Here is a 23,354-nt window from a genome sequence, read left to right as displayed (position 1 = left end):
CTCGGCAAAGTTGTAAAGCCGAGACCCCTCGGGCAGCCGCCCAAGATGAGCCCACCTTCCTTGTGGAATGGGCTTTTACAGATTTTGGCTGTGGCAGGCCTGCCACACAATGTGCAAGCTGAATTGTACTACAAATCCAACGAGCAATAGTCTGCTTAGAAGCAGGAGCACCCAGCTTGTTGGGTGCATACAGAATAAACAACGAGTCAGATTTTCTGACTCCAGCCGTCCTGGAAACCTATATTTCCAGGGCTCTGACAACGTCTAGCAACTTGGAATCCTCCAAGTCCCTAGTAGCCGCAGGCACCACAATAGGTTTATTCAGGTGAAACGCTGAAAACCACCTTAGGGAGAAACTGAGGACAAGTCCTCAATTCCGCCCTGTCCGAATGGAAAATCAGATGAGGGCTTTTACAGGATAAAGCCGCCAATTCTGACACGCACCTGGCCCAGGCCAGGGCCAACAGCATGACCACTTTCCATGTGAGATATTTTAACTCCACATATTTAAGTGGTTCAAACCAATGTGACTTTTGGAACCCAAAAACTACATTTAGATCCCAAGGTGCCACTGGAGGCACAAAAGGAGGCTGTATATACAGTACCCCTTTCACAAACGTCTGAACTTCAGGGACTGAAGCTAGTTCTTTTTGGAAGAAAATTGACAGGGCCGAAATTTGAACCTTAATGGACCCCCATTTCAGGCCCATAGACACTCCTGTTTGCAGGAAATGTAGGAATCGACCTAGTTGAAAAATTCCTCCGTCGGGGCCTTACTGGCCTCGCACCACGCAACATATTTTTGCCAATGCGGTGATAATGTTTTGCGGTTATATCTTTCCTGGCTTTTATCAGGATAGGAATGACTTCATCCGGAATGCCTTTCTCCTTTAGGATCCGGCGTTCAACCGCCATGCCGTCAAACGCAGCCGCGGTAAGTCTTGGAACAGACAGGGTCCTTGCTGGAGCAGGTCCCTTCTTAGAGGTAGAGGCCACGGATCCTCCGTGAGCATCTCTTGAAGTTCCGGTTACCAAGTCCTTCTTGGCCAATCCGGAGCCACGAATATAGTGCTTACTCCTCTCCATCTTATAATTCTCAGTACCTTGGGTATGAGAGGCAGAGGAGGGAACACATACACTGACTGGTACACCCACTGTGTTACCAGAGCGTCCACAGCTATTGCCTGAGGGTCCCTTGACCTGGCGCAATACTTGTTGAGTTTTATAAACATGTGGAAGACTTCTGGGTGAAGTCCCCACTCTCCCGGGTGGAGGTCGTGTCTGCTGAGGAAGTCTGCTTCCCAGTTGTCCACTCCCGGAATGAATACTGCTGACAGTGCTATCACATGATTTTCCGCCCAGCGAAGAATCCTTGCAGCTTCTGCCATTGCCCCCCTGCTTCTTGTGTCACCCTGTCTGTTTACGTGGGTGACTGCCGTGATGTTGTCCGAATGGATCAACTCCGGGTGACATTGAAGCAGAGGTCTTGCTGAGCTTAGAGCATTGTAAATGGCCCTTAGCTTCAGGATATTTATGTGAAGTGATGTCTCCAGGCTTGACCATAAGCTCTGGAAATTCCTTCCCTGTGTGACTGCTCCCCAGCCTCGCAGGCTGGCATCCGTGGTCACCAGGACCCAGTCCTGAATGTGCGGCCCTCTAGAAGATGAGCACTCTGCAACCACCACAGGAGAGACACCCTTGTGCTTGGTGACAGGGTTATCCGCTGATGCATCTGAAGATGCGACCCGGACCATTTGTCCAGCAGGTCCCACTGGAAAGTTCTCGCGTGGAATCTGCCAAATGGGATTGCTTCGTAGGAAGCCACCATTTTTCCCAGAACCATTTCATTGATGTACTGAGACTTGGCTCGGTTATAGGAGGTTCCCGACTAGCTCAGATAACTCCCTGACTTTCTCCTCCGGGAGAAACACCTTTTTCTGGACTGTGTCCAGGATCATCCCTAGGAACAGAAGACGAGTCGTCGGAATCAGCTGCGATTTTGGAATATTGAGAATCCAATCGTGCTGCCGCAACACTACCTGAGATAGTGCTACACCGACCTCCAACTGTTCCCTGGATCTTACCCTTATCAGGGAATCGTCCAAGTAAGGGATAACTAAAATTCCCTTCCTTCGAAGGAGTATCATCATTTCGGCCATTACCTTAGTAAAGACCCGGGGTGCCGTGGACCATCCATACGGCAGCGTCTGAAACTGATAGTGACAGTTCTGTACCATAAACCTGAGGTACCCTTGGTGAGAAGGGTAAATTGGGACATGAAGGTAAGCATCCTTGATGTCCCGAGACATCATGTAGTCCCCTTCTTCCAGGTTCGCAATCACTGCTCTGAGTGACTCAATCTTGAATTTGAACCTCCGTATGTAAGTGTTCAAGATTTTAGATTTAGAATCGGTCTCACCGAGCCGTCCGGCTTCGGTACCACAACAGTGTGGAATAATACCTCGTTCCCTGTTGCAGGAGGGGTACCTTGATTATCACCTGCTGGGAATACAGCTTGTGAATGGCTTCCAAAACTGCCTCCCTGTCAGAAGGAGACATCGGTAAAGCCGACTTTAGGAAACGGCGAGGGGGAGACGTCTCGAATTCCAATTTGTACCCCTGAGATATCACCTGAAGGATCCAGGGGTCTACTTGCGAGTGAGCCCACTGCGCGCTGAAATTCATTGAGACGGGCCCCCACCGTGCCTGATTCTGCTTGTAAAGCCCCAGCGTCATACTGAGGGCTTGGCAGAGGCGGGAGAGGGCTTCTGTTCCTGGGAACTGGCTGATTTCTGCAGCCTTTTTCCTCTCCCTCTGTCACGGGGCAGAAATGAGAAACCTTTTGCCCGCTTGCCCACGAAAAGACTGCGCCTGATAATACGGCGTCTTCTTATGTTGAGAGGCGACCTGGGGTACAAACGTGGATTTCCCAGCTGTTGCCGTGGCCACCAGGTCTGAAAGACCGACCCCAAATAACTCCTCCCCTTAATAAGGCAATACTTCCAAATGCCGTTTGGAATCCGCATCACCTGACCACTGTCGTGTCCATAACCCTCTACTTGCAGAAATGGACAACGCACTTAGACTTGATGCCAGTCGGCAAATATTCCGCTGTGCATCACGCATATATAGAAATGCATCTTTTAAATGCTCTATAGGCAATAATATACTGTCCCTATCTAGGGTATCAATATTTTCAGTCAGGGAATCCGACCACGCCAACCCAGCACTGCACATCCAGGCTGAGGCGATTGCTGGTCGCAGTATAACACCAGTATGTGTGTAAATACATTTTAGGATACCCTCCTGCTTTCTATCAGCAGGATCCTTAAGGGCGGCCATCTCAGGAGAGGGTAGAGCCCTTGTTCTTACAAGCGTGTGAGCGCTTTATCCACCCTAGGGGGTGTTTCCCAACGCACCCTAACCTCTGGCGGGAAAGGATATAATGCCAATAACATTTTAGAAATTATCAGTTGTTATCGGGGGAAACCCACGCATCATCACACACCTCATTTAATTTCTCAGATTCAGGAAAACTACAGGTAGTTTTTCCTCACCGAACATAATACCCCTTTTTGGTGGTACTCGTGTTATCAGAAATGTGTAAAACATTTTTCATTGCCTCAATCATGTAACGTGTGGCCCTACTGGAAGTCACATTTGTCTCTTCACCGTCGACACTGGAGTCAGTATCCGTGTCGGCGTCTATATCTGCCATCTGAGGTAACGGGCGCTTTAGAGCCCCTGACGGCCTATGAGACGTCTGGACAGGCACAAGCTGAGTAGCCGGCTGTCTCATGTCAACCACTGTCTTTTATACAGAGCTGACACTGTCACGTAATTCCTTCCAACAGTTCATCCACTCAGGTGTCGACCCCCTAGGGGGTGACATCACTATTACAGGCAATCTGCTCCGTCTCCACATAATTTTTCTCCTCATACATGTCGACACAAACGTACCGACACACAGCACACACACAGGGAATGCTCTGATAGAGGACAGGACCCCACTAGCCCTTTGGGGAGACAGAGGGAGAGTTTGCCAGCACACACCAGAGCGCTATATATATACAGGGATAACCTTATATAAGTGTTTTTCCCCTTATAGCTTCTGTATTTTTAATACTGCGCGTAATTAGTGCCCCCCTCTCTTTTTTAACCCTTTCTGTAGTGTAGTGACTGCAGGGGAGAGCCAGGGAGCTTCCCTCCAACGGAGCTGTGAGGGAAAATGGCGCCAGTGTGCTGAGGAGATAGGCTCCGCCCCCTTCTTGGCGGCCTTATCTCCCGTTTTTCTATGTATTCTGGCAGGAGTTAAATTCATCCATATAGCCCAGGAGCTATATGTGATGCATTTTTTTGCCATCCAAGGTGTTTTTATTGCGTCTCAGGGCGCCCCCCCCCCAGCGCCCTGCACCCTCAGTGACCGGAGTGTGAAGTGTGCTGAGAGCAATGGCGCACAGCTGCAGTGCGCTACCTTGTTGAAGACAGAACGTCTTCTGCCGCCGATTTTCCGGACCTCTTCTGTCTTCTGGCTCTGTAAGGGGGCCGGCGGCGCGGCTCTGGGACCTATTCATGGCTGGGCCTGTGATCGGTCCCTCTGGAGCTAATGTCCAGTAGCCTAAGAAGCCCAATCCACTCTGCACGCAGGTGAGTTCGCTTCTTCTCCCCTTAGTCCCTCGATGCAGTGAGCCTGTTGCCAGCAGGTCTCACTGAACATAAAAAACCTAAAACTAAACTTTTCACTAAGCAGCTCAGGAGAGCCACCTAGTGTGCACCCTTCTCGTTCGGGCACAAAAATATAACTGAGGCTTGGAGGAGGGTCATAGGGGGAGGAGCCAGTGCACACCAGGTAGTTCTAAAGCTTTACTTTTGTGCCCAGTCTCCTGCGGAGCCGCTATCCCCATGGTCCTTACGGAGTCCCCAGCATCCACTTAGGACGTTAGAGAAATATAAATAAACTAAACAGTTAAATGTATGAAGGAAATAAAACCTCCCAAATGGTGACTGCAGTCAGGAATAATTAGTAGCTAGCACTATACATGTAAAGAACCGGCAATACGGGTGGTCTTCAGGTTGCCGGCGGCCGGGCTCCCGGCGACCACCATACTGGCACCGGAATCCCGACCGCCGGCATACCGACATCTTTTCTCCCTCTTGGGGGTCCACGACCCCCCTGGAGGGAGAATAGATAGTGTGGCGCGCGTAGCACAGGGGCAAGGGGCTCATTTGCGCTCGCCCAGCTGTCGGTAAACCATACTACACCCGGCAATACAGTAGGTACCATAGTATACAGAAATTCTCAGTGTAGCAGGAATTAGATGGCTGCTGAGCATATTTTAGCAATTTAGAATGTGTACTTCTCCTCACACTGCAAAACCAATTCACCTATAATGTCCAAGACTATGCTTTGTTTATTGAAACTGCAAGAAAATGAAGTAACAGTAAATTAGACTATTTTTTCTTTCTAGACATCACCAAGAAATACTTTGGGCGGGATGTAATGGAGTCCGAGTTCGCCAGACGTGCGGGATGCCAGCGGAACTCGGACATTTTTTTAAAGGGGCAATCATTTAGAAGGCAAAGTAGACCCTTTATATACCTGCATGGTAATCAGGAAATGTGTGGCACCTGTAATTGATTGTGCCAAGACTAACCACGTGTCATCAGAGTATACTCTAAATCACTATTACAGCCATCTCACTTTGGCCCTCATTCCGAGTTGATCGCTCGCTAGCTACTTTTAGCAGCCGTGCAAGCGCATAGTCGCCGCCCACGGGGGAGTGTATTTTAGCATAGCAAGGCTGCGATCGCTTGTGCTTTGCTAAAATAGTTTTGTGTAAAACAAGACTAGCCCTGCAGGTACTTATCCAGTGTGATGGATCCAGCGATAAAGGTCCCGGAATTGACGTCAGACACCCGCCCTGCAAACGCCTGCGTTTTCCCAAACACTCCCAGAAAACGGTCAGTTGACACCCATAAACGCCCTCTTTCTGTCAATCACCTTGCGTTCCGCTGTGCGAATGGATTCTTCGCTAGATCCATCGCTCAGCAACGATGCACTTTGTACCCGTACGACGCACATGCGCATTGCGGTGCATACGCAGTTTTGCCGATTTCGTACCTTATTGCTGCGCAAATCATCAGCGAGCGATCAACTCGGAATGACCCTCTTTATCCCAAAGTAATAGCACTTAAAATAAGAATTTACTTACCGATAATTCTATTTCTCGGAGTCCGTAGTGGATGCTGGGGTTCCTGAAAGGACCATGGGGAATAGCGGCTCCGCAGGAGACAGGGCACAAAAGTAAAGCTTTCCGATCAGGTGGTGTGCACTGGCTCCTCCCCCTATGACCCTCCTCCAAGCCAGTTAGGTACTGTGCCCGGACGAGCGTACACAATAAGGGAGGAATTTTGAATCCCGGGTAAGACTCATACCAGCCACACCAATCACACCGTACAACTTGTGATCTAAACCCAGTTAACAGTATGATAACAGCGGAGCCTCTGAAAAGATGGCTCACAACAATAATAACCCGATTTTTGTAACTATTTACAAGTATTGCAGATAATCCGCACTTGGGATGGGCGCCCAGCATCCACTACGGACTCCGAGAAATAGAATTATCGGTAAGTAAATTCTTATTTTCTCTATCGTCCTAGTGGATGCTGGGGTTCCTGAAAGGACCATGGGGATTATACCAAAGCTCCCAAACGGGCGGGAGAGTGCGGATGACTCTGCAGCACCGAATGAGAGAACTCCAGGTCCTCCTTAGCCAGGGTATCAAATTTGTAGAATTTAGCAAACGTGTTTGCCCCTGACCAAGTAGCTGCTCGGCAAAGTTGTAAAGCCGAGACCCCTCGGGCAGCCGCCCAAGATGAGCCCACCTTCCTTGTGGAATGGGCATTTACATATTTTGGCTGTGGCAGGCCTGCCACAGAATGTGCAAGCTGAATTTTATTACACATCCAACTAGCAATAGTCTGCTTAGAAGCAAGAGCACCCAGTTTGTTGGGTGCATACAGGATAACAGCAAGTCAGTTTTCCTGACTCCAGCCGTCCTGGAACATATTTTCAGGGCCCTGACAACATCTAGCAACTTGGAGTCCTCCAAGTCCCTAGTAGGTGCAAGGCACCACAATAAGCTGGTTCAGGTGAAACACTGACACCACCTTAGGGAGAGAACTGGGGACGAGTCCGCAGCTCTGCCCTGTCCGAATGGACAAACAGATATGGGCTTTTTTGAGAAAAAACCACCAATTTGACACTCGCCTGGTCCAGGCCAGGGCCAAGAGCATGGTCACTTTTCATGTGAGATGCTTCAAATCCACAGATTTGACTGGTTTTAAACCAATGTGATTTGAGGAATCCCAGAACTACGTTGAGATCCCACAGTGCCACTGGAGGCACAAAAGGGGGTTGTATATGCAATACTCCCTTGACAAACTTCTGGACTTCAGGAACTGAAGCCAATTCTTTCTGGAAGAAAATCGACAGGGCCGAAATTTGAACCTTAATGGACCCCAATTTGAGGCCCATAGACACTCCTGTTTGCAGGAAATGCAGGAAACGACCGAGTTGAAATTTCTTTGTGGGGCCTTCCTGGCCTCACACCACGCAACATATTTTCGCCACATGTGGTGATAATGTTGTGCGGTCACCTCCTTTCTGGCTTTGACCAGGGTAGGAATGACCTCTTCCGGAATGCCTTTTTCCCTTAGGATCCGGCTTTCCACCGCCATGCCGACAAACGCAGCTGCGGTAAGTCTTGGAACAGACATGGTACTTGCTGAAGCAAGTCCCTTCTTAGCGGCAGAGGCCATAATACCTCTGTAAGCATCTCTTGAAGTTCCGGGTACCAAGTCCTTCTTGGCCAATCCGGAGCCATGAGTATAGTTCTTACTCCTCTACGTCTTATAATTCTCAGCACCTTAGGTATGAGAAGCAGAGGAGGGAACACATACACCGACTGGTACACCCACGGTGTTACCAGAACGTCCACAGCTATTGCCTGAGGGTCTCTTGACCTGGCGCAATACCTGTCCCGTTTTTTGTTCAGACGGGACGCCATCATGTCCACCTTTGGTATTTCCCAACGGTTTACAATCATGTGGAAAAAACTTCCCGATGAAGTTTCCACTCTCCCGGGTGGAGGTCGTGCCTGCTGAGGAAGTCTGCTTCCCAGTTTCCATTCCCGGGATGAAACACTGCTGACAGTGCTATCACATGATTTTCCGCCCAGCGAAAAGTCCTTGCAGTTTTTGCCATTGCCCTCCTGCTTCTTGTGTCGCCCTGTCTGTTTACGTGGGCGACTGCCGTGATGTTTTTCCCACTGGATCAATACCGGCTGACCTTGAAGCAGAGGTCTTGCTAAGCTTAGAGCATTATAAATTTACCCTTAGCTCCAGTATATTTATGTGGAGAAAAGTCTCCAGACTTGATCACACTCCCTGGAAATTTTTTCCTTGTGTGACTGCTCCCCAGCCTCTCGGGCTGGGCTCCGTGGTCACCAGCATCCAATCCTGAATGCCGAATCTGCGGCCCTCTAGAAGATGAGCACTCTATAACCACCACAGGAGAGACACCCTTGTCCTTGGATATAGGGTTATACGCTGATGCATCTGAAGATGCGATCCGGACCATTTGTCCAGCAGATCCCACTGAAAAGTTCTTGCGTGAAATCTGCCGAATGGAATTGCTTCGTAGGAAGCCACCATTTTTACCAGGACCCTTGTGCAATGATGCACTGTTTTTAGGAGGTTCCTGACTAGCTCGGATAACTCCCTGGCTTTCTCTTCCGGGAGAAACACCTTTTTCTGGACTGTGTCCAGAATCATCCCTAGGCACAGCAGACGTGTCGTCGGGATCAGCTGCGATTTTGGAATATTTAGAATCCACCCGTGCTGTTGTAGCAGTATCCGAGATAGTGCTACTCCGACCTCCAACTGTTCCCTGGACTATGCCCTTATCAGGAGATCGTCCAAGTAAGGGATAATTAAGACGCCTTTTCTTCGAAGAAGAATCATCATTTCGGCCATTACCTTGGTAAAGACCCGGGGTGCCGTGGACAATCCAAACGGCAGCGTCTGAAACTGATAGTGACAGTTCTGCACCACGAACCTGAGGTACCCTTAGTGAGAAGGGCAAATTTGGGACATAGAGGTAAGCATCCCTGATGTCCCGGGACACTATATAGTCCCCTTCTTCCTGGTTCGTTATCACTGTTCTGAGTGACTCCATCTTGATTTGAACCTTTGTAAGTGTTCAAAAAAATTTTTTTTAGAATAAGTCTCACCTAGCCTTCTGGCTTCAGTACCACAATATAGTGTGGAATAATACCCCTTTTCTTGTAGTAGGAGGGGTAATTTAATTATGACCTGCTGGGAATACAGCTTGTGAATTTTTTCCCATACTGCCTCCTTGTCGGAGGGAGACCTTGGTAAAGCAGACTTCAGGAGCCTGCGAAGGGGAAACGTCTCGACATTCCAATCTGTACCCCTGGGATACTACTTGTAGGATCCAGGGGTCCTGTACGGTCTCAGCGCCATGCTGAGAACTTGTCAGAAGCGGTGGAACGCTTCTGTTCCTGGGAATGGGCTGCCTGCTGCAGTCTTCTTCCCTTTCCTCTATCCCTGGGCAGATATGATCTTATAGGGACGAGAGGACTGAGGCTGAAAAGACGGTGTCTTTTTCTGCAGAGATGTGACTTAGGGTAAAAAACGGTGGATTTTCCAGCAGTTGCCGTGGCCACCAGGTCCGATGGACCTACCCCAAATAACTCCTCTTCCTTTATACGGCAATACACCTTTGTGCCGTTTGGAATCTGCATCACCTGACCACTGTCGTGTCCATAACATCTTCTGGCAGTTATGGACATCGCATTTACTCCTGATGCCAGAGTGCAAATATCCCTCTGTGCATCTCGCATATATAGAAATGCATCCTTTAAATGCTCTATAGTCAATAAAATACTGTCCCTGTCAAGGGTATCAATATTTTTAGTCAGGGAATCCGACCAAGCCACCCCAGCTCTGCACATCCAGGCTGAGGCGATCGCTGGTCGCAGTATAACACCAGTATGTGTGTATATACTTTTTATGATATTTTCCAGCCTCCTGTCAGCTGGTCCTTGAGGACGGCCCTATCTATAGACGGTACCGCCACTTGTTTTGATAAGCGTGTGAGCGCCTTATCCACCTTAAGGGGTGTTTCCCAACGCGCCCTAACTTCTGGCGGGAAAGGGTATACCGCCCATTATTTTCTATCGGGGGGAACCCACGCATCATCACACACTTTATTTAATTTATCTGATTCAGGAAAAACTATGGTAGTTTTTTCACATCCCACATAATACCCTCTTTTGTGGTACTTGTAGTATCAGAAATATGTAACACCTCCTTCATTGCCTTTAACGTGTGGCCCTAATAAGGAATACGTTTGTTTATTCACCGTCGACACTGGATTCAGTGTCCCTGTCTGTGTCTGTGTCGACCGACTAAAGTAAACGGGCGTTTTAAAACCCCTGACGGTGTTTTTGAGACGTCTGGACCGGTACTAATTGTTTGTCGGCCGTCTCATGTCGTCAACCGACCTTGCAGCGTGTTGACATTATCACGTAATTTCCTAAATAAGCCATCCATTCCGGTGTCGACTCCCTAGAGAGTGACATCACCATTACAGGCAATTGCTCCGCCTCCTCACCAACATCGTCCTCCTACATGTCGACACACACGTACCGACACACAGCACACACACAGGGAATGCTCTGATAGAGGACAGGACCCACTAGCCCTTTGGAGAGACAGAGGGAGAGTTTGCCAGCACACACCAAAAACGCTATAATTATATAGGGACAACCTTATATAAGTGTTTTCCCTTATAGCATCTTAATATATAAGCATATCGCCAAATTAGTGCCCCCCCTCTCTGTTTTAACCCTGTTTCTGTAGTGCAGTGCAGGGGAGAGCCTGGGAGCCTTCCCTCCAGCCTTTCTGTGAGGGAAAATGGCGCTGTGTGCTGAGGAGATAGGCCCCGCCCCTTTTTCGGCGGCCTCGTCTCCTGCTCTTAACGGATTCTGGCAGGGGTTAAATATCTCCATATAGCCTCCGGAGGCTATATGTGAGGTATTTTTAGCCAAATTAGGTATTCATTTGCCTCCCAGGGCGCCCCCCTCCCAGCGCCCTGCACCCTCAGTGACTGCCGTGTGAAGTGTGCTGAGAGGAAAATGGCGCACAGCTGCAGTGCTGTGCGCTACCTTTAGAAGACTGAGGAGTCTTCTGCCGCCGATTCTGGACCTCTTCTTACTTCAGCATCTGCAAGGGGGCCGGCGGCAAGGCTCCGGTGACCATCCAGGCTGTACCTGTGATCGTCCCTCTGGAGCTGATGTCCAGTAGCCAAGAAGCCAATCCATCCTGCACGCAGGTGAGTTCACTTCTTCTCCCCTAAGTCCCTCGTTGCAGTGATCCTGTTGCCAGCAGGACTCACTGTAAAATAAAAAACCTAAGCTAAACTTTTCTAAGCAGCTCTTTAGGAGAGCCACCTAGATTGCACCCTTCTCGGCCGGGCACAAAAATCTAACTGGCTTGGAGGAGGGTCATAGGGGGAGGAGCCAGTGCACACCACCTGATCGGAAAGCTTTACTTTTGTGCCCTGTCTCCTGCGGAGCCGCTATTCCCCATGGTCCTTTCAGGAACCCCAGCATCCACTAGGACGATAGAGAAAACTGCCTTAATATCACTCATAATAACTGCATATACAGATGTGTTCTCAAGCACTACTGCTGCAGTTGCGCCAAACATCCCTTCTTGGCGCGCAAGGTCCCGTGTGACAGCATTTTTTTTTGCGCAAATGTGCGTCTCAGGGCGTACACACTACAATGATATCGGGACTGTTTGCCGTATTGTAACAAAAAAACGTCTACATCGTCTACTGTGTATGCAGAATTGCGCGCTCCGGCGGGTTGCACGTCATCGTATGGTTGGCTGTACTGCAAGGACAATCAGACGATATCATATACCCGGACGTTCAGTGTAATGAAGGATGGACCGGTATCGTTCTGTTGTTCATTATATCGTGTAGTGTGTACGGCCAATCTCGCATGGTCCGGACTGGAGGGAATTAGTCCCCGTTTCTTATACTCTTATTATAGCGCTCACCTTCCTCTTGGAAGCAAACTTCAGCTGACCATTGTGACGCATCTGCTCCAGCCGCTCCTCCCTTTTCTTCCTTCGAAGCTGATCCTCCTAAACAGAAAAAGTGGCTGTGCATGAGAATTACAGGGACCATACAAGGCTATATGAAGTCAGGCATTTTCATACAATTTTCCTATACATCTTGAAGGATCTGTCCGTCACAGAAGACCTGTCTGGATGATACCTCAGAGCTGATCTCCTCCATGCCCTCCCGATGACGTCAATCACCCGGATGGCAGGGAAGAGATCAGTGCCACAGCATGGCAGGGCATAAATCCAAGGGGTTAGGCTTAAGTCTGTAGTGCCAATAGGCTGGCTCCTAGGGACTGCATTGGCTGCAGCCCCTAGAAGCCAGATAGGACTGCCATAATAACCAGGGAGTGGCTTCCCATGGGAAGCGCGCTCTCTGCTATGGCAGACCGGACTGGCAGTCCCAAGGAGAGTAAACACCTCCTCCTGGGACTACCTGTGATTAGCAGGGAGCGCTTTCCATGGGAAGTCACTGCCACTGCGAGGTAGTCCCTGTGTGTAGAAAATTTTACTGGTAAAACCACTGTTTATCTGGTGCTTTCATTCAGCTTACTACATCAGAACTTAATAAAATATCAGCTGGGAATTCAGTTTGACAGTTCATCGAGGGGAAAAACATCCTAAAAAAAGATAATACATAATTATGTTTAAGTCAATAACTTTTAAATAAAACACATATAAGATTTTATTGTCACCCTAAAAACTAACAGAACCCTTTTGGGGCTGAAACGAAGTTCAATGCCAGTCGGCTGCAATTTTGTCCAACGCAAAAATTGTACTAAAGGAGGACTATATGGAGATACTACAGCTGAAGCAAAGGAATGAGAATGCATAAAAGGGGTCATTCCGAGTTGATCGCTCGCTAGCAGTTTTTAGCAGCTGTGCAAACGCATTGTCGTCGCCCACCTGTGCAGCAGAGCGCCTGTAAACTCTTTTTGTGCAAAACAAGACCAGCCCTGTAGTTACTCTTTGTGTGCGTTGATTCTAACGACGGAGGGGCGGCTTTAGACGTCACACACCCGCCCAGCAACGCCTGCGTTTTTTTCAGCCACGCTTGCATTTTGCCAAATACTCCCTGAAAACGGTCAGTTGCCACCCAGAAACGCCCCCTTCATGTCAATCTTTCTGCGGTCAGCCGTGTGACAGGAATGTTCATTAGACTGTGCAAACCCACGATGCTCATTGTACCTGTACGACGCACCTGCGCATTGCGGTGCATACGCATGCACAAAAATGCAGATTTTTAGCCTGATCGCTGAGCTGCGAACCACGGCAGCTAGCGATCAACTCGGAATGACCCCCATAGTCAGTAATGTTCACTGTCTGAGCTAGACAGCTGCTCCCAGATAGGAGTGGGCTACACCTCCTACAGCAAGCAAGGATGAAGTATGTATGCCCGGGGTGGGCAACATCCAGCACGACAGCTGTTGTGGAACTACACATTCCAGCATGCCCTGCCACGGATTTACCATGTCCAAAAAGTAAAAATGTGGCCAGGCATGCTGTGATGTGCAGTTCCACAGCAACTCGCATGCCGTACGCCGCCTCTCCTGATGTCTGATTGGACTCAAAGCGCCTCCCGCTACAACAGACATGTAGCAAGGAGCCAACAGAATAAATTGTGGGCAGATTTTACTAAATAAAAAGTATTAAAATAAAATAGCTACCAATTTTACAAGATATTAGAACCACAACGTAAACTCTGAAAAATCCCGAAACCTCATTAAACAGAAAAAAGGAAGATTCCTTAAATCAGCTTGTACTGCCTCAGGATATATTGGGGAGAGATAAGGCGTGAATGAGACCGTACAAGAGTGCATTGCTGATACCTGGGAAATAGTTGCATCAATGATCAACTGTATTTGTAGCAGCCTCTGATCTGAACGTATTCCAATGGATAGCACTGTTCCCCTTTAAACCAGGCTGATCAATTGTATATCGCTACATATCCGTGTTTCTTCCATAAGTTAATGTACTGTATTTCAGCAACGTAATAAAGCAGTATCTACATGTAATAAAATAGGATTTTAATTACCTACCGGTAAATCCTTTTCTCGTAGTCCATAAGGGATATTGGGGGTATCTAGTACGATGGGGTATAGACAGGGTCCAAAGGAGCCGATGCACTTTAAATTTCTACAACTGGGTGTGCTGGCTCCTCCTCTCTATGCCCCCTCCCACAGGCAGTTATAGGTAAAAACGTGCCCGAAGGAGAAAGGACATATATGAGAGAAGGAAATATAATAACAAAGAGTGGTGAGATTTACATACCAGCACACCACTAACAGAAAACGACCAGCAACGGCTGGTAACAACAGCAACAGCTGAACAGGTAACCATACAACAAGAACCTGCAGGAAAGTCAACGCACTGAGGCGGGCACCCAATGGGCCTAATTCAGACCTGATCGCTCGCTAGTTACTTTTTGCAGCGCTGCGAGCAGATAGTCGCCGCCTATAGGGGAGTGTATTTTAGCTTTGCAAGTGTGCGAACGCATGTTCAGCCGAGCAGTACAAAAAAGTTTTGTGCAGTTTCTGAGTTGCCCAGAACTTACTCAGCCGCAGCGATCACTTCAGCCTGTCCGGGGCCGGAATTGATGTCAAACATCCGCCCTGCAAACGCTTGGACACGCCTGCGTTTTTCCCAACCACTCCCAGAAAACGGTCAGTTGCCACCCACACATGCCTTCTTCGTTTCAATCTCCTTGCGATCGGCTGTGCGAATGGATTCTTCTTAAAACCCATCGCACAGCAACGATCCCCTTTGTACCCGTAAGATCCACCTGCGCATTGCGGTGCATACGCATGCGCAGTTCTGACCAAATCGCAGCGCAGCGAAAAAAACTAGCGTGTGATCAGGTCCAAATTACCAACAATATCCCTTATGGACTATGAGATAAGGATTTACCGTTAGATAATTAAAATCCTATTTTCTCTAGCATCCAAAAGGGATATTGAGGCAATCTAGTACAATGGGGACGTCCCAAAGCTTCCAGAACGGGCGGGAACGTGCGGAGATGTCTGCAGCACCGCCTGCCCAAACTGGGTATCCTCTTTCGCCAGGGTATAAAACTTGTAGAACTTCACAAAAATGTTCTTCCCCGACCAAGTAGCAGCTCGGCAAAGTTGTAAAGCCGAGACTCCACGGACAGCCGCCCAGGAAGACCCCACCGATCTTGTAGAGTGGGCCTTCAGAGACTGTGGAGCAGGTAAGGCTGCTGACACATAGGCCTGTTGGATAGTAAGCCTAATCCAACGAGCAATGGACTGCTTCGAAGCAGGGCAACCCTTCTTCCGCACATCATAGAGCACGAATAAGGAAGCCGTCTTTCTGATCCGAGCCGTCCTCTTGACATAGATCCTCAAGGCTCGCACAGCATCCAGTGCCTTTGGAGGAGCAGAAACACCAGAACTGGACGGAACACAAGAGGCTGTTTCAAGTGAATTGCAGAGACAACCTTTGGCAGGAACTGCTGTCTAGTCCAGAGCTCCGCTCTGTCCTCGTAAAAAGACCAGGGAGGTCATTCCGAGTCGTTCGCTCGGAAAATTTCTTCGCATCGCAGCGTTTTTCCGCTTAGTGCGCATGCGCAATGTCCGCACTGCGACTGCGCCAAGTAAATTTGCTATGAAGTTTGGATTTTTACTCACGGCTTTTTCTTCGCTCAGGCGATTGTAGTGTGATTGACAGGAAATGGGTGTTACTGGGCGGAAACAGGCCGTTTTATGGGCGTGTGGGGAAAAACGCTACCGTTTCCGGAAAAAACGCGGGAGTGGCCGGAAAAACGGAGGAGTGTCTGGGCGAACGCTGGGTGTGTTTGTGACGTCAAACCAGGAACGATAAGCACTGAACTGATCGCAGATGCCGAGTAAGTCTGAAGCTACTCTGAAACTGCTACGAGATGTGTAATCGCAATATTGCGAATACATCGTTCGCAATTTTAAGATGCGAAGATTCACTCCCAGTAGGCGGCGGCTTAGCGTGTGCAATACTGCTAAAATCGCCTTGCGAGCGAACAACTCGGAATGAGGGCCCAAGTACGGACTTTTACATGATAAGGCCCCCAATTCTGAGACATGTCGAGCAGAAGCCAGGGCCAGAAACATCACCGTCTTCCACGTGAGGTACTTGTTGTCTACCATCATCAGAGGTTCAAACTAGGAGGACTGTAGAAATTCCAACACCACATTCAGATCCCAGGGTGCCGTAGGTGGCACTAAAGGAGGTTGTATGTGGAGCACACCTTACAGCTGTATCATCCGGTGCATCTGTAGATGTGAACCGGACCATTTGCCCAGGAGATACAGCTGAAAAGTTCTGGCATGGAACCACTCATATTGGATTGCCTCGTATGAGCGACCATCTTAACCAACAATCTTACACAAATATGGGTGGACACCCGAGTAGGTCGGAGCACCATGTGGACCATATCATTAAGTGTTCTCACCTTGTCTTCTGGTAGGAACACCTTCTGGGCCACAGTATCCAACAACATCCCCAGGAACCGCTGAGTCGGCTCAAGGTGGGACTTCTGGAAGTTGAGGATCCACCCATGGTGTGACAGAAGTTGGATAGTGCGTCGATATGGAGCAACAAAAGCTCCATGGATCTCGCTTTGATGAGAAGATCGTCCAGGTAAGGGACAACATTGACCCCCTGGACTCGGAGTTGGAACAGCATATCCGCCATCACCTCGTGAATACCCTCGGGGCTGTTGACAGGCCGAAGGGCAGTGTCTGGAATTGGAAATGATCGTCCAGCAGGGCAAACCGCAGGTACACATGAGGAGGTGGCCAAACCGAAATATGGAGGTAGGTGTCCTTGATATCCAAGGAGACCATGAAGGATTGAAGGATTTTAGATTTAAAATGGGTCTTACCAAACTGTACGGTTTCGGTACCACAAATAGATTGGAGTAAAACCCCTTGCCGCGTTGCGGTATCGGCACTGGAACAACAACGCGAGACTGGACCAACTTGTGGATGGCCTATTGCAACGTAACTTGCATATCCTCCAAAGTTGGTAAGCTTGATTTGAAAAATCGTTGGGGAGGAGTACTGTCGAACTCCAGCTTGTAGCCTTGAGAAACAAGATTTCTGACGTATCCTGGCAGGAGGTCTCCCAGACGCGGCTGAAGTGACACAGTTGAGCCCCCACCTCGAGATCCCCTCGGGGTGGGCACAGTCATGCTGAGGCCTTAGTGGAAGCAGAACCGGTGCTTGCAGGCTTTCTAGACTTACCCCTGGTGCCTCTAGTCGCATTGGAGGCACCTCTGGCCTTAGATCGAAATCTGTGAGAACGAAAGGACTGGACAGATGGCCCCAGGTAGGTACATCTCGATGGTGGGGCCCCAGAGGGGAGAAAATAAGAATTTACTCACCGGTAATTCTATTTCTCGTAGTCCGTAGTGGATGCTGGGGACTCCGTAAGGACCATGCGGAATAGCGGCTCCGCAGGAGACTGGGCACATCTAAAGAAAGATTTAGGACTATCTGGTGTGCACTGGCTCCTCCCCCTATGACCCTCCTCCAGACCTCAGTTAAGATACTGTGCCCGGAAGAGCTGACACAATAAGGAAGGATTTTGAATCCCGGGTAAGACTCATACCAGCCACACCAATCACACCGTACAACTCGTGATAATAACCCAGTTAACAGTATGATAACAATGGAGCCTCTGAACAGATGGCTCCCAACAATAACCCGATTAGTTAACAACAACTATTTACAAGTATTGCAGACAATCCGCACTTGGGACGGGCGCCCAGCATCCACTACGGACTACGAGAAATAGAATTACCGGTGAGTAAATTCTTATTTTCTCGGACGTCCTAGTGGATGCTGGGGACTCCGTAAGGACCATGGGGATTATACCAAAGCTCCCAAACGGGCGGGAGAGTGCGGATTACTCTGCAGCACCGAATGAGCAAACTCAAGGTCCTCCTCAGCCAGGGTGTCAAACTTTGCAAAACTTAGCAAAAGTGTTAGACCCTGACCAAGTAGCCGCTCGGCAAAGTTGCAGTGCCGAGACCCCTCGGCAGCCGCCCAAGACGAGCCCACCTTCCCTGTGGAATGGGCCTTTACAGATCTAGGCTGCGGTAGTCCTACCGCAGAATGCGCAAGCTGAATAGTGCTACAAATCCAGCGCGCAATAGTCTGCTTAGAAGCAGGAGCACCCAGCTTGTTGGGTGCATACAGGATAAACAGTGAGTCAGTTTTCCTGACACCAGCCGTCCTGGAAACATAAATTTTCAGGGCCCTGACTACGTCCAGCAACCTGGAATCCTCCAAGTCCCCAGCAGCCGCAGGCACCACAACAGGTTGGTTCAAGTGAAAAGCTGATACCACCTTCGGGAGAAACTGAGGACGAGTCCTCAACTCTGCCCTATCCATATGGAAAATCAGATAAGGACTTTTACAAGACAAAGCCGCCAATTCTGATACACGCCTGGCCGAAGCCAGGGCCAACAGCATGACCACTTTCCACGTGAGATATTTCAAATCCACGGTTTTAAGTGGCTCAAACCAATGTGATTTCAGGAACTCCAAAACCACATTGAGATCCCAAGGTGCCACTGGGGGCACAAAAGGAGGCTGATATGCAGAACTCCTTTGACAAATGTCTGAACTTCAGGCAGTGAAGCCAGTTCTTTCTGGAAGAAAATTGACAGAGCCGAAATCTGGACCTTAATGAACCCCAATTTGAGGCCCAACGTCACCCCTGCTTGCAGGAAATGCAGGAATCGACCCAGTTGAAATTCCTAGGTTGGGGCCTTCCTGGCCTCACACCAAGCAACATATTTCTGCCAAATGCGGTGATAATGTTTTGCAGTGACATCCTTCCTGGCTTTGATCAGGGTAGGGATGTCTTCCTCCGGAATGCCTTTTTCCTTCAGGATCCGGTGTTCAACCGCCATGCCGTCAAACGCAGCCGCGGCAAGTCTTGGAACAGGCAGGGCCCCTGCTGCAGCAGGTCCCGCCTTAGCGGTAGAGGCCATGGGTCCTCTGAAAGCATCTCTTGAAGTTCCGGGTACCAAGCCCTTCTTGGCCAATCCGGAACCACGAGTATAGTTCTCACTCCTCCCCTTCGTATTATTCTCAGTACCTTGGGAATGAGAGGCAGAGGAGGAAACACATAAACCGACTGGTACACCCACGGTGTTACTAGAGCGTCCACAGCGATCGCCTGAGGGTCCCTTGACCTGGCGCAATATCTTTTTAGCTTTTTGTTGAGGCGGGACGCCATCATGTCCACCTGTGGTCTTTCCCAACGGTTTACCAGCATTTGGAAGACTTCTGGATGAAGTCCCCATTCTCCCGGGTGGAGGTCGTGCCTGCTGAGGAAGTCTGCTTCCCAGTTGTCCACTCCCGGAATGAACACTGCTGCCAGTGCTAACACGTGATTTTCCGCTCATCGGAGAATCCTTGTGGCTTCTGCCATTGCCCTCCTGCTTCTTGTGCCGCCCTGTCTGTCTACATGGGCGACCGCCGTGATGTTGTCTGATTGGATCAGTACCGGCTGGTTTTGAAGCAGGGGTCTTGCTTGGCTTAGGGCATTGTAAATGGCTCTTAGCTCCAGAATATTTATGTGAAGTGAAATCTCCTGATTTGACCACAGTCCCTGGAAATTTCTTCTCCAACAGGTCCCACTGGAAAATTCTTGCATGGAACCTTCCGAATGGAATTGCTTCGTACGAAGCTACCATTTTTCCCAGGACTCGCGTGCATTGATGTACCGACACCCGTCCCGGTTTTAGGAGGTTTCTGACATATAGATGACAACTCCTCGGCTTTTTCCACTGGAAGAAACACTTTTTTCTGGTCTGTGTCCAGAATCATTCCCAGGAACAGAAGACGTGTTGTCGGGACCAGCTGTGACTTTGGGATATTGAGAATCCAGCCGTGCTGCTGCAGCACTTCCCGAGAAAGTGCTACCCCCACTAACAACTGTTCCTTGTACCTCGCCTTTATCAGGAGATCGTCCAAGTACGGGATAATTTAAAAAAAATAAGATTTTACTTACCGATAAATCTATTTCTCGTAGTCCGTAGTGGATGCTGGGGACTCCGTCAGGACCATGGGGATTAGCGGCTCCGCAGGAGACAGGGCACAAAACTAAAGCTTTAGGATCAGGTGGTGTGTACTGGCTCCTCCCCCTATGACCCTCCTCCAAGCCTCAGCTAGGATACTGTGCCCGGACGAGCGTACACAATAAGGAAGGATATTGAATCCCGGGTAAGACTCATACCAGCCACACCAATCACACCGTATAACTTGTGATCTAAACCCAGTTAACAGTATGACAAACGTAGGAGCCTCTGAACAGACGGCTCACAACAATAACAACCCGATTTTTTTGTAACAATAACTATGTACAAGTATTGCAGACAATCCGCACTTGGGATGGGCGCCCAGCATCCACTACGGACTACGAGAAAATAGGATTTTGGTACTTACCAGGTAAATCCTTTTCTTTGAATCCATAGGGGGCACTGGAGTACTCTTGGGATATGGACGGGCGTAGCCGATCAAAGGCACTGAATATTCAAATTTAGGACTCTCCCCCCCCTCCATATCCCCAAGTACCTCAGTGTACTTTGCCAGTGTTTTTTACTGAGCGAACAGGATATAGAGAGGTTGACAATGGAGAATCCCTATAACATAACGGACAACCACAAAGTTGATCCGTAACCTTATTGTCAACTAAACAGTTGACACCTTAACCGATAGAACTTTATAATTTGAGCCAATTGGTGAAAATGTGTTACCATAAGCTCCTTTGAGCTTAATACCATCCAAGTTAAATTTGTTCACTAAGCTCCCTTGAGCTTAAAACAACCCAGGTAAAACTGCTCTGGGCGGGCGTCCAGTGCCCCCTATGGATTCAAAGAAAAGGATTTACCTGGTAAGTACCAAAATCCTATTTTCTTTATCATCCACTAGGGGTCACTGGAGTACTCTTGGGACGTACCAAAGCTTCCCTCGTGGGCGGGAGAGCTGTTTGATACTTGTAACAGTAGGCAGGCCAAAGCTAAATGCTGATGGCGCCACCATTAATAACGTATAACCGTGCACAAACGTGGTGCACTGAAGGCTATGTAGCCGCGTCGTAGCCGCTGCACGACCCGTTGGGTCTGACATTCCCACAGAACCTGTGGGATGAACTATTACTGACGTAGGCGATTGTAACTTAGCCTTAAAGTAAGTCTGATTTGTAGTCATTATTATCCAACTGGATAATGTCTGCTGAGAAACTGGCTAACCCCAGTTTGCAGTATCATATAGAACAAACAACGTATTCATATCACGTACTGTAGACGTTCGGTACATATATAAACGCGTAACGCGTGTACCACATTCAGAATTCAAGAATGTGCTGTCCACACAGGAAGCACTATTGGTATATTGATGTGAAGAATACGAAAGCGGATTTCGTCCGAAGATCTGCTTTGTCATGAGAAACTCAAATACGGTGGCTTGGAATACAAGGCACCCAAATATGAAAACAAAACCCTTGTCGAAGCACCATTGCCGAAGGCAAGGCTAGAAGAAAAATGTTTTCCAAAGTGAGAAACTTAATTCTCATTTGTTGTAAAGGTTCAAAAAATATGAAACTTAATTCCCCTTTGTTGAAAGGGTTCCAAAATATGAAAACTGTAATAAATCTGAACCCAACCTCAAATCGCCTGGCGCTGTAGGTAGGATAAATAGAGTCTGAACTTTGGTGACACCTTGTAGAAAGATGTTTACAGACGCAAATAGAGGCAAACGTCTTTGAAAATACGTTTACCACCCAGATACCTGCACTGTTAGTGCAGATGAACGCAGTTTTCCATCCCATCCCGTTTAACAGAATACGGGTACTTGAAGTATGATGTTGGAAACTTCCGAGGTTTACAACCTATGTAAGCACACGAAATGTTTTAATAATGAGCTGCCTTAAGCGGCTTACTATTTCGTTACATGGTTGGTATAACCGATACTGTAATGCTCTATTTTTTTAAGAGGGCGGTCTTATGGAACGTTTCACGAATTTGCGTGTCATCCTAGCGCAGGGGCCATGCTAATCTTCTCTGTATCGTTCCAATTTTAGTATATGTGCTGCCGAAGCTAGCACTGAACCCTCACCCCGTCAACCGCAGCTGCGGTACATAGATAATAGGTACATAGGTAACTATGGGTAAAAGAACGTTCCCTGATGTAACAGGTTGGACGTATTATGAGCGGGCCAAGATCGTGTGCAAGTATTCATTGAAAATTCGAGAAGCAAACTTCTCTGAAACCCATGAGATACCACCAGTATGACTGTGACGAACTGTCTTCTGATCCGTTTTGGCAACGAAGAAAGAAGCGGAAATTGGTGAAGCCAGATACACGATGCTGAATGACCCCATGAATGTGATGTACACATACTGAGCTTTTGTAATTGTGGCGAGATGCCCTCATGTATACTTGAGGGTAACCCCCTTCTGTGGACTTACATCTTAAACACCTGTGTATTTAATGTCCAGTTTTTAAGATCCAAACCCTGACGGGTGAGATCGTCTGTCTAACAGATGTCCACTCACGGATTGATGTTGACATTTCCCCATAATGGCGTTCTGAGCCATTGAAGATTTGAGTTACCTACCGCCTTGCCTTGCGGCTTATCGGTTCTCACTGGTTGTTCAGTATGCAACTGCCGTTGCTTTGTTTGACTGCTTAAGGGCAGCGTGAGCCAGGCATTAAAAACAAAATTAAATTACCTGAAACTCACGGTTGTTACTCTCCACGGAAATCTTTAGTAAAAAGTGAAAGATTTATTCGTGCTGAAGAGAAAACCAGAGTCTATCGTTGGTCAGACTGAAAGCGAATTATTTATTGCATTGTAAAATGTTCTAGGACATTTATCTATTGCATTGTAAAATGACCAGAGTTCTAGTACATTTATCGACAGCAATCTGTCGTGTTTAGAACCTTTGCGTTGATTTTAACTACAAATCCTGACTCTCTGTGACTGTCGTCTAGAGTATACGCACCCTTGTTCCTCTGTGGGACACGCGAGTGAAAGGTGGCGAACTAAATTGAAAACACATTTTTTTCTTAATAAGTAAATACACCAATGTACCGCTAGTGTGCGTGTACTTTTGTTCTTGCTGG

The 23,354-nt window shown here is 48.4% G+C and overlaps 1 protein-coding gene, 1 non-coding gene and 1 pseudogene across 6 annotated transcripts in view; all 3 read right to left on the bottom strand.

Moving 5' to 3' along the window:
- Positions 1 to 23,354, bottom strand: part of DDX11 (DEAD/H-box helicase 11) — a 198,899-nt gene that overhangs the window by 149,787 nt on the left and 25,758 nt on the right. For all 5 annotated transcript variants that reach the window (XM_063929195.1, XM_063929198.1, XM_063929197.1 and 2 more), the window contains exon 4: positions 12,154 to 12,240. In XM_063929195.1, the coding sequence (XP_063785265.1) occupies positions 12,154 to 12,240 (87 nt within the window). The remainder of the gene's footprint in view (positions 1 to 12,153; positions 12,241 to 23,354) is intronic.
- LOC134938809 (U6 spliceosomal RNA) lies at positions 22,226 to 22,332 on the bottom strand. The gene has a single exon (XR_010181272.1). It is a non-coding gene; the product is annotated as a U6 spliceosomal RNA (small nuclear RNA).
- LOC134938752 (U5 spliceosomal RNA) lies at positions 22,938 to 23,044 on the bottom strand (annotated as a pseudogene).

This window comes from Pseudophryne corroboree, chromosome 6 (assembly GCF_028390025.1).
Source record: "Pseudophryne corroboree isolate aPseCor3 chromosome 6, aPseCor3.hap2, whole genome shotgun sequence".
NCBI lineage: Eukaryota > Metazoa > Chordata > Amphibia > Anura > Myobatrachidae > Pseudophryne > Pseudophryne corroboree.
This window is presented reverse-complemented; position numbering and strand designations above follow the sequence as displayed.